The sequence below is a fragment of the Heptranchias perlo genome, chromosome 8 (assembly GCF_035084215.1).
Source record: "Heptranchias perlo isolate sHepPer1 chromosome 8, sHepPer1.hap1, whole genome shotgun sequence".
Lineage (NCBI taxonomy): Eukaryota > Metazoa > Chordata > Chondrichthyes > Hexanchiformes > Hexanchidae > Heptranchias > Heptranchias perlo.
Window position 1 is genome coordinate 18117525 of NC_090332.1, and position 14996 is coordinate 18132520.

Genomic DNA, 14996 nt, shown 5'->3' on the forward strand with positions numbered 1-14996 from the left:
GCTGTTTCCCTTCTGTGAAAATGATGATGAGTTAAACGCTGTGGGAAATGTTTTAGAAAACTAATCATGAGGCAAGTGCTACAACTGTTCCAACATTATAAGCGATAACTTCTGTTCACTCTGTACTACATAAAGTTATGTCATCAGTCAGTGTTGATGATTTCTGTTATGTTTTCAACAACACTTGTATACTTTTTCATAGAAATGTTTAATGGTTGGACATGCTTTTTTTTTCTAACTTTATACTGGGATTCAGCGAGTTATTGTACCACCCTTTCACCTCGGGAACATGAGTTTGAATCCAACTGAGACAGATAGGAAGAATGTTAAGAACATAAGAAATAGGAGCAGCAGTCGGCCATATGGCCCCTCTTGCCTGCTTCGCCATTCAATCAGATCATGCTTGATCTTCAACTTCAACTCCACTTTCCCGCCCAATCCCTGCATCCCTTGAATCCCCTAGAGTCCAAAAATCTTTCCATCTCAGCCTTGAATATATTCAATGACTCAGCATCCACAGCCCTCTGGGGTAGAGAATTCCAAAGATTCACAACCCTCTGCGTGAAGAAATTCCTCCTCATCTCAGTCTTGAATGACCGACCCCTTATCCTGCGACTGTGCCCCCTAGTTCTAGACACTCCAGCCAGGGGAAACAATCTCTCAGCATCTACCCTGTCAAGCCCCCTCATAATCTTATATGTTTCAATTAGATCACCTCTCATTCTTCTAAACTCCAGAGAGTATAGGCCCATTCTACTCAACTACTCAACTCTGTTAAGCATTATAACTTGCTGCTGGCCGCATATGGGGATACAAATTGCTGCAACCTTTACGAAGGTTATAGAGGACAAAAAAAGAGATTGGAAAAATAAATTTGGAGGCAGAGAAATGGAGTCTGTGGATAAGTGATGGACCAGCGCAGTACCCAAATGCCCAGTCCATGACTGGCAAAGTAGAAGTGCTGCTACATGGGTGTGGGGAGGATTATCTTGCTTAGGATACCACCATGCCACTCCCTGAGAATATGCCTGGCAGGAGGTGGTGGCCAGGGCAACGCTGTTCACAGGTGCTGGGGACCGATGCAGAAAAAGAAGGAAGCTGGGAAGGTAAAACTACACAACAGTGCCATTTACCAGATGGTCCACATAAACATCACACAAAGTTTGGCCTTTATCAAACTGGTCCAGGTTCATTGCTTACCAATACCAAACCCTTACACAATGTTATAATTATTTCATTTCTTATCATGCATGCCCCTACTCAAGTTTGACACACATTCAGGTCACAATTGATCCTCATGGCACACTTACATTTTAAAAGAGCTTCACATATAAAATCACTGTAACTCAACCAACTTGTATGATCATTGATCACTTACTGATACACAATGAGCTGCAGAATGGCCACATGGCTGCCATCAGTGACTGTCTACGACAGGAAATGCAGCAGTGGAGTGACGTTGGGAGCTGTCACTAGTCACTGGGAAAGGAAATGAAAGTACAAGTCATCAGTTAATTATTTCATTATAGTGTTCATTTCGTTTAGTTGATATCAGACTCGCCTCTGATTCAGAAGGTTGCAAGTTCAAACCCCAGTCTGGGACTTGAGCATATAAATTAGGATGACACTTAGCGCAGTGCTGAGGGAGTATACATTTTTGGAGATGATGGGCCAGAATTTACTGTAGCCAGTGAACGAACAGCGCCCGCTATTAGTTAGACTTGCCCATGCCCTTTTAATTTCCATGAGATCTTGCACTGGAAGTTGCTGTAAGTGGGAGATGGAAACGGCGCGGCGCCCTCTACAGGGCATCTGGGATCAGTGTGAACAAGGCAAGCAACTGTGTATCTCCTTAACCAATCAGATTAAAGGATTGTTAAATGAACAGCACAGAACCAGGAAGTATAAGTTAGAATACTCAATTGAATGTCAAATCAGGTACAGAAAGAGAAATAAAGAGAGGGAAAGAAAGATTGGATTAAGAGAGAGAGAAAAAAAAGAGACAGAAAAAAAAAGTAATTTAATTTTTTTTTAAATCTCCAACAACAATTAAAAGTTGAAGGAATGAGACTCCACACTTGTAATAGTTAATTTGCAGTGCCAGAGAGGTTGTTTGGCAGTAACTAACACTTATCACGCTGTTAAAAAGGATACTTAGACTAAAATGGACAAGCCCTAACTTTCCGTGGCGAGTTTAGTTCATATCTACTATGTAAGTGTGGGAACTTCACGCTGTTCAATGCATTTGAATGGTGAGTCAGACAGCGAGATGCCATTTTCACAAAGCTAACGACGGAGTGGCGCATCTCAGACAGCAAATTCCGGATTTTCACTTTTAACCTCACTTCTGCCCTCGCCTGAGGTTGCTGTGCCATTTGTGCATAAATAATGGTGAGCGCCGTTAGCCTCATCGTTATTTTGACAGGAAAATCTGGGCCGCTGTCTTCTCAATGAGATGTTAAAACAACACCCCACCTGACTGTTCAGGTAGACATAGATGGTCCATATGATACAGTTTGAAAAAGAAAACATGCTCTCCCGGTCTCCTGGCCACCATTCATCATTCATCATTCACCCAATACCACCTCAAAAAGATTAGCTGGTCATTCATTTAATTTGCTGTTTGTGAGATATTGCTGTGCACAAATTGGCTACCACATAAATCAATGACTGCACTTCAAAAAACTGATCCACTGGCTGCAAAGCACTTTGGGATATCCTGCAGACATTAGAAGAGACACTATAAATACAAGTTTTTTTTTCCTTATGTGTGGAGAGCACATTGGCTGATACTGCAAATGGTTCCTATTCTATACCGGTAGGCAAGGACGGAATTTGGGCAAGTCCCAGTTTTGCCAGGTCTCTGCCCCCATTTTCAGCCTTGACGGCTCTGCTTGAAGTGAGTGAAGGAGCTTCTTGCACCTGCCCCATTTCTCAAAAAGAAGTGGAACTGGCAGGATGTTGTAATCTGCCCAAATTCACATCGGTCCCACCTAGGCTGCACACAGTGCATGAAGCACACATGCATGCCTGCTAGGGCCTCATTCTGGCAGAAGTTGTATTGACAACAACTTAAAAGCCGTTTTGTCTGCTTTGGCTGGCACGCCTGGCTCTTCAACACAGCGTCATGGCTATGCAGACTGTTTCCTCCCCACCCCCCACCCCAGCCAAACAGGTACCCCAGCAGCACTGAAACTAGCACAGGCATCCACCTGAATTATGCAAATACACCTGAGCCCATAAATTCAGACAGCGTCGAGGTGCAACTGGTCAGGAAGCAGCGGATTTTTAAGGCCCTGTTGCCCAGGCTCACATGTGCAGAATAGCCACTTGCACAAGGTACCAGAGATCTGCTGATACCATTAGAACTATACTTTAGCAAGGAATCTTAGTAGGTGCTAGTGGCCAGGAACCTTGCTTGCCTTCAGCATATATCGAAAAATCATGGACAAATTGCCTCTGATTTTCCATCCATTTATTTCTGCCAGCATGCACTCAAAGATTTTTGGCTTATATATTCAAGAAAAGAATGGAGAAAATTAGGCTAAAAAAGATTCAGTCAATATCAGTATTCGTGAATAGTATTAAGAATGTGCTGGCTGGATTTACATAAAATAACTCATTTTGCTAGAAAGCATTAAGGAAGGAGCTGTTTAAAATAAACTGCTGATTAAAAGAAAATAACATTTCTGGTTATCAGTGCTTTTGTTTACATTGCTGATGCATAATGAAACAAAACTGTTTTTTTTAATAAGCTGTTTTATTTTATTTGATGGTTATAAAAGTTGTTCCCATTAGATTTTGAGTGGAAGTTTAATGGTGGAATTTACTGAGGCATTTGTAAACAGTGTTGACTCTGGGCTGTTCATTTTGATAATGGCCACACTGATATTGCCTTTCAAAATCACATTGTGGTTATTATCCAAAACTCATTTGTTTTGGTAGGAAGAAATTGTTTTTAGGGAAGTACTTCCTCATTTCCATACGATAAAGAATTTGGAAAATTACTAATATTGGATAAGATATAGAAAACAGCAGTGGTTGTAAACCATAACAGCGTGGTTTTTTTCTTGATAATCTAATGTTTGCAATCTGTTCTGTAATAATGGCCCCGATTTTCAAATCAAATTGCGAGTGCATTGGGGGTGGGGGGGCTGATAGTTAAGGCCGACGGGATGATAGTTAAAAAACCAATTGTACCTCAGGTACTTACGGTACTTTATTTCTGACTTAGTAGAAAGTTAAAATGATTTTAAACTTACCTGAGTGGCTTTCCCACTGCTTCTGATTCACGCCTGGTGAAACCAGGTGTGAAGGGCCGGATTAAGCAAAAATAAACTAAATAAATTAAATAAGAAGCCATTGCACAAAGTTAAAAAACAAAATAAACCTACCTTTCCACCCTGCTCCGATGTCCGATGTCTCCCTCTCCGATGTCCCTCTCAGCCCCCGATGTCTCCCTCTTCGATGTCCCTCTCAGCCCCCGATGTCTCCCTCTCCGATGTCCCTCTCAGCCCTCGATGTCTCCCTCTCCAATGTCCCTCAGCCCCCGATATCTCCCTCTCTGATATCCCTCTCAGCCCCCATGTCTCCCTCTCTGATCTCCCCCTCCCCCCACGATGTCCCTCTCCGATCTCCCTCTCCCCCGATCTCCCCCCCCACCCACCCAATCTTCAGTGCCCTCCACTCTCTGTTCCAGCGCCAGATGATGTCTCACTCTCTCTCTCCACCTTCACCATCCCACCCCCACCCCCGCTGCCAACCTGCCACCATTTCAAAATTGCGTCCAATGTGAGGGAAACAAATTACCTCATGTGCTGATGACAGACCTTCAGAATGCAAATTGTAAGGACTGATTTCATGAACTAAACCGGCTTCCTAGCTCTTCCACACTCAGCAGGAATCTTCCCTGGGAGATCATGATCTCCAGCCTCGGAATCACAATTTCTCACATGAATGCAACCTGTCATTAATTGACCTCCTTTTGCTTTCTATCCCTTGAAAGCAAGAGAACTATGGGGGCAGGGCTTTGATCTTTCACTTTTTTTCCCCATTCTTCTTCAATATTTATTTTCCCCATTTCTCTTTGGTAATTTTTAAGCTGTGGCTCAGTTGGTAGCAATCTCACCCCAGAAGATTGTGGATTCAAGTCCCACTCCAAAGCGTTGAGCACATATTCTAGGCTGACACTTCAATGCAGTACTGAGGGAGCTCTGCACTGTTGGAGGTGGCGTGTTTCAGATGGGACATTAAACTGAGTCCCCATCAGCCCTCTCATGTAGGACGAGTAAAAGATACTAACAGCAGAGATGAGTTGGTTGAGAGAAATACTGGGATGCGAAGAATGAAGAATTATATAATAAGAACATGGCTTGGACAAGAGACAATGTTTATACAGAAGATCCAAAAAAAGACGACTGCAATGATTTGGACACATTTCAAGAACGGAAACAGCTGGAATACCTTTCATGGCCCAGAGGTACATGGAACAAAAAGCCAAAGAAGACCAAGGAAGCACTGGATAGACAATGTCAAGAGTGAAGGGGATACAGATGATTGAAGCAGCCAGACTTGTTCAGAACCAACAACAGTGGAGTGAATTCAATTGGCCCCATTGTCGCTGCTGAGCTGATGGATGGGAATTTAGTAGTAGTAGTAGGACTTGGATAGCCAACTCTTGTTGGACTGTATTACAGTGGTTTTATCACATGCGCTTCCGCCTCCAATCACCCTGTGCCAAAGCTCCTGCCATTGGTCACCAGACACAGCAATCCTTTACTTACCTTTTCATCAGGGGCATAGATAAGGTAGATAGTCAAAATCTTTTCCCAAACTTAGGGGAGTCTATAACAAGGGGGCATAGATTTAAGGTGAGAGGGGAGAGATACAAAAGGGTCCAGAGGGGCAATTTTTTCACTCAAAGGGTGGTGAGTGTCTGGAACGAGCTGCCAGAGGCAGTAGTAGAGGCGGGTACAATTTTGTCTTTTAAAAAGCATTTGGACAGTTGCATGGGTAAGATGGGTATAGAGGGATATGGGCCAAGTGCAGGCAATTGGGACTAGCTTAGTGGTATAAACTGGGCGACATGGACATGTTGGGCCAAAGGGCCTGTTTCCATGTTGTAAACTTCTATGATTCTATGATCAGTGACCTCCAGCAGTCCATTTAAGGACTGCTGATTAGGCTGGAGTATGCCCAGAAAACTGAGTGGAGCATGCGTAGCTTCGCCCAGTTTCTGTTGAATTTGAGAATGGGGTGCTAACACCTGCGTTAACCTCATTTAGCACCCAGAACACTCATTTAGTTCCCAGAAATCGGGCTCAGTATGGGTTAATTTCTCCCGCATTGTGCCTTTTGTAACCTGATTCTGTGTTTAATATTTACATAGTTAGTGTGCACCATGTGTTAAACTAATATCCCATTTATATTATTATTTTAAGGCAAAACCCTGTGGGATGGTTTTTGTCCCTTACCACCACATAAATGTCCCCAGCACCTGTGCATCTAGGCCAGTAATATGAAAACCAACATGGATAACCTGCATGGACCTTCACCAACATCAGGGAAGGTTTATAGATAATATTGCAACTGTCCATTCAGAAGATCATGCCAGTATCTAAATCCACGCAGTTCACAGGCAGCCACAATATAAACCAAGCAAAGAATGCTACTGCACTGTCAACTATTTCAGTTATAGCAGGTTGGTATTGTGTTAGAATTAACAAGGTTTTAAAGATGCTGTTAAGTGACAATGTGACCCCGAGGCAGTAACTCTAACAGCTTTAATACTGGAGACTGTCGCGGGTGAAAAACATGTGCAAATGACAGCTAATTCTGCTTTACAAGGGCTCAGACAGGAGTACATTTCACTTTAGTCACTAATTTTCCATTACAGCCCAACAAATGATGTGATAACACTGCTACAGATGTACCTTTTGAGAAATGCATGGTTAATAAGTTTAGTAAATGTCACTTGTTCTGATAATCTTCTGTTCTCCTTAGACATTGCCTGAGGTGTGTTCTGAACAGGATGAGCTGGATTTCCTGATGGAGGCCCTGATAATTAGGTTAGATTGACTTCACAAATTGTCAAAGGAAACTTTAACATACCTTGCCAAACAGCCACAATTTTGCTTCTTCTATCCTCTTTTCCTTCCTTCTCTCTGCAAAAAAAATGGCCACCAGCATTCAAGTATTTTTTTCAATGGGCGGGATGATGCACAGAGTTAGACATCTCCAACAGAATGCTGCTCCTTAGTTGACCCACCTTAGTTTCCTTGAACAGTCTGGAAAGAGTTTCTGCCCCGTAATGGCTGCACTGTAGCTTGCAATGCTATCTGGGGCCTGCCATGTGTGCTCTCACAGATGTTCATTAATATAAAATGTAATACGGAAGAATGGTTTTGGAATCCCCAAATTCTATCACTGGTGTTCACATTGCACTAAAGGTACCTTAGAACAAAATAAATGAGGTGTACTTGCTGCCAATATCAGTTGATACTGGTGGAGGTGGTTTACTTTGGAGCCTACAACCTGAAAAAACTTTCAAGAGAGATTGCTGGAATTGCAGATGAGCTTTTAAAGCATTCTTTTTGCCTTGCACCTGGATTGAGCTAGACTTGCCTTTGACAGCCTGAGGGCCTCTGAGACCACTGGGAAATCTTTAGCCCCACTCACAGTGACAGGGTCTGAATACCAGATATGGGATTACCTTTCGGCATTGCCTTGTATGTAATTTTAATGGAGGAGGACGAGGACCAGTGCAGGATGGTGGAAAGGAGAGGAGGCAGCATTTGACAAAAAAGTGCTCTATCCCCATAACAAATTTACAGGGCATGCAGATCCTACGAAGATTGTAGCGGGGAACTCTGTGTTAAAAGAGTGTGCTTCATCAACGAGACAATAAGGGAATGATGCCAGCTATTCTATGAAGATCTGCTGCCAGGATCATCTGCTTAGACAGCTCTGCATGTGGCTACGAAATTGACGATCGCACTCAATTTTTATGCCAGGGGCTCATTTCAAGCAGCCATGGTGGATCTGTGCAGTATCAGAGTATCATTTAAGAGCACTACAAACTATCACATGAGCCATCCATTATAGCCACCTGATAGCCAACTCACTGAGCCATGCACTTTCCTACTTACCTGCTGCTCCCCCAGTTTGCTATTGCAATCTTCAGCCATTCTTAGCTTTTTAAAGGTTAAAACCCTAATTTCCAAGCCCCTCAGCGTATTATTGCCAGGCTACATGGAAGTTGTACTACTGAAACGCCAAAGGATATGCAAATGATCCGAACCCACAGTGGTCAGCACTGGAGATGATTGGCAGACCGAAGTGGAAGCTGAGGGTGCAACACCAGTTTAAATGGCCCTGTGGGTTTTCAGGGCCATGGGCTTTTCCAATTCCTAGAAAAAGAATTGATATTCGAAGTTACTAGAATATTTTCCCTCTCTTACCCTCAAGGTTTTGCCAATTTTTGCCCCAGTGAATCTTGTTTGACCTAGAAGGCTGGAAAAATAAATTACAATAAAAATAAAATTCAACAAGAATGAGACCCAATCGCCTTAGTTGCCCCCACATCTCTCCTGTCCATTCTGATAAATTGTCCTCGTGGATCTTCTGGTATGTTGTCACATAATGAAATGGTTAATGCTTTTCTTATAGAGACAGTAAATGTGTTCTCTTTTCTAACTATTGTAGTAAATTCTGCCACAAGAACATAGTGCGATGTATAGGAGTCAGCCTGCAGGGTCTTCCTCGTTTCATTCTCCTGGAGCTGATGGCAGGGGGAGATATGAAATCCTTTCTTCGAGAGTATCGACCTAAACCGGTAAGATGTTTTAATATTTCCTGCGCTATGCACTAACTACAGATAAACGGCATGGGGGTAGCGTGCAGTAGTGAGTGGCCTCCAAGTGCCTTGCTGGAAATCAGTTGCCAGATTCTGAGGCAGAACAGCTGCGGCTCCTCCACTGGTTTTCTTTCCATCCCTTTGGGGAAGCTTTCGCACAGCAATGAGGCTTTCATCAGGAACTCCGTAGTCTCACTGCCACAACCTCAACCTCACATCCCATTGTGCTGCCCTTAGGTTTAGGCTCAAAGGAGAGTGGCAATGATAGCTAGTCAGATACTCAGAGCCTACCCCGAATTCATCTGTTTCAATGAAGGCTCCCTCAGTCATTAAGGGGTAAAAATTCCAATACACATGGTGCACACATTGGAATTTTTATCCCTAAGAGCAACCTAGCTGGGCCAGGCCTTTCAGACTTGAGTTTTCTTCACTGTATTCAGAATTGGGATAGGGATTCCGTTGATAAATGCACAGAGGATCACTATTTAGGCTCACATTATGCTGATGCATTGGCAGGTGACACAGATTAAATGTCAACCTTTATTCTGATGCCTTATTGGACAGCGTTGGCAAAATATCAGTTGTTGCCTTTTTATGAATTTCTGTCATTCTGATTGAGGATAAACCCAAGGTGCATGGAAGAGCACAGGAATGAAATCAGTAGATTTTTATTTTATATAGACTGGTTAATGTACTTACGCAGGCACTGACATTTGAAATCTAACTAATTCTTGTTGCAGTGTTTTGGCTGTCAGTTTTTATAGCACTCGAAACTGGATAACAGAGTGGAAGAATGGAATACGTACCACATTATGGGGGCGTTTAGTGCCTGTTTTTTAGGCGCTACGCGGCCAACTAGGCCTCGAAAATTGGGTCCGAGATGCGTGCGGGAAGTGCGCAGATGCCATCTTGGTAAAGGGGTTTGCACGTGGGCACCTAACGACCGCTGGCAGCGTGCTGAGTGGGGAGATTATGATGCGAATCAGTGTGCAACACTGATTTAATAACACTGGTCGGGGGTCCTTCATGCTCTTTAAGTCATGTTCAGCTGTGCGAGCTTAAGACAGTGCATTGAGCTCCACACTCCATCCAACGCACTGTCTTAATCTCGCACAGATAAGCAAGACTTAAAGGGCATGTAGGACCCCCAACCAGTGTTATTTAAAGGGATCATGCAGGAGTTACGGGTTATTTGCTGGTGGGAGCAGGAATGCTGTCATCCTAAGAGAGGATAGCAGGTTCGTGTTCCATGGAGCCACTGCCACTTGCTGCCTCCTGTTATGCACCACCTTCTCCTGCAAGAAAGAGGGAAGTGTGTTAGTGAGTGTCCTGTGATGTGGCTGTCATGGTTGAATAGCTCCTAGTGTGTGTGACCTGTGAGTTTTAGCTATGAGGCTTGCAACAGTGCTAAGTGTGTGAGGGTGAGCTAAAGCCTATGATCTGAACGGTTGAGTACTGAGATTATTGATAGGTGGGTGATGGGAGTGTAGTGAATTGAGCAGTGGATGCAGTTAGTGGTGCAGTTGGTAGGAAATGCCACTTGAAGCTTGAACTCAGTCACCTTGACAACTTGCTTTAAATCACTGAACTTCTTCCTGCACTGCAGTCATGTTCTTGGAGCTGCTCCTGGCATTTACCCCCTCCCCTACTTCCTCCCTTGAACATAAGTCTGGAGGGCCTCTTGCCCCTCTGCGGATACAGGATGCCCCTCCTTCTCTCCACCTCTTGTACGAAAGCCTCCAGTGCATCATCAGAGAACCTTGGTGCACGTTTTCTCCCAACCGCAGCCATTCTTCAAAGTATTACAGCACAGATTCGGTTTTGAAACGACACCCACCACTTCTTGCAGCCACAATGCACCTCCCTTTAAGAAGCGCGAGCCACTTGCGATGTTGGGGCCCCCCGCTGATGCGTGCAGCCAATCAACAGTTCAGGCTGCACGTAGCAATCATTTAAAACAGCGATCCCCGCACCCGTTTTCAGGGGTTATCCAATTTAACCCCCTTTATCAATGCCCTGGAATCCTGACATTCAAAATACTAAGCAGAAAAATAATGCAATGTTTCATTTAGGATTAGACCTGGATCATTATTGTCTGCCTAAAACAACAAAAAACAACTAATTGCAAAGTTTAGTTTTTGAGCAATTCATTCTGCCACTGACTGTAAAGAGTACTTCACAAAACTATCAAGTGGCTGCTTATATGATTAGGCTTTATTGGACTTGTGACTCTTCACTGAACTCACCTGATGACTGGTGATAATCAGAGCTGCAAAATGAACCAGCAACTGATAGCTAATCCTCTTTGATCAAGACTCCTACTTCTTCCTTCACATCTCTTGCCCTCTCCACCAGCCCCCCCAACCCCACTACCACGGGGTCTCCCTTTGCTATATAGACATGCTCCTCTCCTGATTTTTCATCCCTAGCATGAAAGGGGCGGTGGAGTGCTCAAAATCGGAGTACCGAAGTTACCACCGTCCATCCGCCTGCTGCCATTTTCATTGGGGCTTTCAAATAGGTGATCAAGGCTCCCAACAGAAACAGTTAGGAGCCTAATTCTACAATGCAAATTGGGGTCTTATGATGTCAATTGAACTCCGATGCATTTTTCACAGTACCAATGGGCAGAGCGCACTCCGCCCAGTGGTACTAGATATAGAGTGGCCTATCAGCAGTCCTTAAACACCCGCCTCCGCCGATTAAAAGGGTCACTTCAAAATTATAGAATTATTGAAAGGTTACAGCATGGAAGGAGGCCATTCAGCCTATCGAGTCCGTGCCGGCTCAATGCAAGAGCAATCCAGCTAGTCCCACTCTACTGCCCTATCCCGTAGCCCTGCAAATTTATTCCTTTCAAGTACTTATCCAATTCCCTTTTGAAAGCCACGATTGAATCTGCCTCCACCACCCCCTCGGGCAGTGCATTCCAGATCATAACCACTCACTGCGTAAAAAAGTTCCTTTACCAATTACCTTAAGTCTATGACCTCTGGTTCTTGACCCTTCCGCCAATGGGAATAGTTTCTCTCTATCTATTCTGTCTGGACCCTTCATGATTTTAAATACCTCTACCAGGTCTCCTTTCGATCTTCTCTGTTCCATGGAGAAAAACCCCAGCATCTCCAGTCTATCCACCTAAATAAAGTCCCTCATCCCTGGAATCATTCTAGTAAACGAGGAAGGACGCAGTGCTGGACTTGGTTCTAGAGAATGAGACGGGCCATGTGGAGCAAGTGTCGGTGGGAGAGCATTTAGGGAGCAGCGATTATAAGGTTTAGAATAGCTATGGAAAAGGACTCTGACCACTCGAAAGTAAAAATACTCAATTGAAGGAGGGCCAATTTCAATGGGATGAGAACAGATCTGGCCCGGGTAAATTGGAATCATAGATTGGCTGGCAAAACTGTAATTGAACCGTGGGAGGCCTTTAAAGAGGAGATGATTCGGGTACAGACAAGGTACATTCCAACGAGGGAGAAAGGTAGGGCAACTAAAGCCAGAGCTCCCTGGATGACAAAGGAGATAGAGAGTAAGATGAAGCGGAAAAAAGCACCATATGACAGGTGTCAGGTTGATAACACAAGTGAGAACCAGGTAGAATATAGAAAGTTCAGAAGGGAAGTGAAAAAGGAAATAAGAGAGGCAAAGAGAGAGTATGAGAATAGACTAGTGACCAACATAAAAGGGAATCCAAAAGTCTTCTACAGACATGTTAACAGTAAATGGGTAGTAAAAGGAGGGGGGCCAATTAGGGACTATAAAGGAGATCTGCTCATGGAGGCAGTGGGTATGGCTGAGGTATTAAACGAGTACTTTGCATCGGTCTTTACCAAGGAAGAAGATGCTACCAGAGTCTCGGTAAAGGAAGATATAGTTAAGATACTGGATGGGCTAAAAATTGAGAAAGAAGAGGTACTAGAAAGGCTAGCTATACTTAAAATAGATAAGTCACCTGGTCCGGATGGGATGCACCCTAGCATGCTGAGGGAAGTAAGGGTGGAATTTGTGGAGGTATTGGCCATAATCTTCCAGACATCCTTAGATGAGGGGGTGGTGCCAGAGGACTGGAGAATTGTAAATGTTACACCCTTGTTCAAAAAAAGGTGTAAAGATAAACCCAGCAACTACAGGCCAGTCAGTTTAACCTCGGTGGTGGGGAAACTTTTGGAAACGATAATCTGGGACAGAATTAACAGTCATTTGGATGATTGTGGATTGATTAGGGAAAGCCAGCACGGCTTTTTTAGAGGCAAATCGTGTTTAACCAGCTTGATAGAGTTTTTTGATGAGGTAACAGAGAGGGTCGATGAGGGCAATACAGTTGATGTGGTGTATATGGATTTTCAAAAAGCGTTTGATAAAGTGCCACATGGTAGGCTTGCTATTAAGATTGCGGCCCATGAAATAAAGGGGGCAATAGCAACATGGATACAGAATCGGCTAAATGACAGGAAACAGAGAGTAGTGATGAGCGGTGGTTTAAATCTTAAATCTATGCCTTCTGGTTCTTGACCCTTCCGCCAATAGGAACAGTTTCTCTCTTTCCACTCTGTCTAGACCCTTCATGATTTTGAACACCTCTATCAAATCTCCTCTCAACCTCCCTTGTTCCAAGGAGAACAATCCCAGCTTCTCCAGTTTATCCACATAATTTAAGTCCCTCATCCCTGGAATCATTCTAGTAAATCTCCTCTGCACCCTCTCCAAGGCCTTCACATCCTTCCTAAAGTGTGGTGCCCAGAACTGGACACAATACTCCAGTTGTGGCCGAGCCAATGTTTTACAAAGGTTCATCATGACTTCCTTACTTTTGTACTCTTGTGCCTCTATTTATAAAGCCCAGGATCCCGTATGCTTTTTTAACCGCTTTCTCAACCTACCCTGCCACCTTCAACGATTTGTGCACATATACCCCCAGATCTCTCTGTTCCTGTAACCCTTTTAGAATTGTGCCCTCTAGTTTATATATATCAAGAAAAGCAGTGGTCCTAGTACTGACCCCTGGGGAACACTGCTATACACCTCTCTCCATTCCGAGAAACAAGCGTTCACCACTACTTTCTGCTTCTTGTTACTTAGTCAATTTTGTATCCATGCTGCTACTTCCCCCTTTATTCCATGGGCTTCAATCTTGATGACAAGCCTATTATGCGGCACTTTATCAAACGCCTTTTGAAAGTCCATATACACCACATCAACTGCATTGCCCTCATCTACCCTCTTTGTTATCTCATCAAAAAAACTCAATCAAGTTAATTAAACACGATTTGCCTTTAACAAATCTGTGCTGGCTTTCCCTAATCAATCCACACTTGTCCAAGTGACTGCTAATTCTGTCCCGGATTATCGTTTCCAAAAGTTTCCCCACCCCTGAGGTTAAACTGACTGGCCTGTAGTTGCTGGGTTTATCCTTACCTCCTTTTTTGAACAAGGGTGTAACATTTGCAATTCTCCATCCTCTGGCACCACCCTTGTATCTAAGGATGTTTGGAAGATTATGATGTGGAGATGCCGGTGATGGACTGGGGTTGACAATTGTAAACAATTTTACAACACCAAGTTATAGTCCAGCAATTTTATTTTAAATTCACAAGCTTTCGGAGACTTCCTCCTTCCTCAGGTAAATGTTTAGAAGATTATGGCCAGTACCTCAGCTACCTAGGATGCATCCCATCCAGACCAGGTGACTTATCTACTTTAAGTACAGCTAGCCTTTCTAGTACCTCCTCTTTATCAATTTTTAGCCCATCCAGTGCCTCAACTACATCTTCCTTTACTGAGTCTCTGGCAGCATCTTCTTCCTTGGTAAAGTCAGATGCAAAGTCCTCATTTAGTACCTCGGCCATGCCCTCTGCCTCCATGAGTAGATCTCCTTTTTGGTCCCTGATCAGCCCTACCCCTCTTACTAGCCGTTTACTGTTTACATGCCTATAGAAGATTTTTGGATTCCCTTTTATGTTTGCCGCTAGTCTATTCTCATACTCCCTCTTTGCCCCTCTTATATCCTTTTACACTTCCCCTCTGAATTTTGTATATTCAGCCTGGTTCTCACTTGTGTATACAACCTGATATCTGTCATAGGCCCCTTTTTTCTGCTTCATCTTACTCTCTATCACTTTTGTCATCCAGGGAGCTCTTG

At 43.7% G+C, this 14996-nt stretch overlaps 1 protein-coding gene across 1 annotated transcript in view; it reads left to right on the forward strand.

The window, feature by feature from the left end:
- Positions 1-14996, forward strand: part of LOC137324450 (ALK tyrosine kinase receptor-like) — a 693114-nt gene that overhangs the window by 645849 nt on the left and 32269 nt on the right. The window contains exons 22-23 of the mRNA XM_067988728.1: positions 7003-7067; positions 8704-8833. Coding sequence (XP_067844829.1) covers positions 7003-7067; positions 8704-8833 — 195 coding nt within the window. The remainder of the gene's footprint in view (positions 1-7002; positions 7068-8703; positions 8834-14996) is intronic.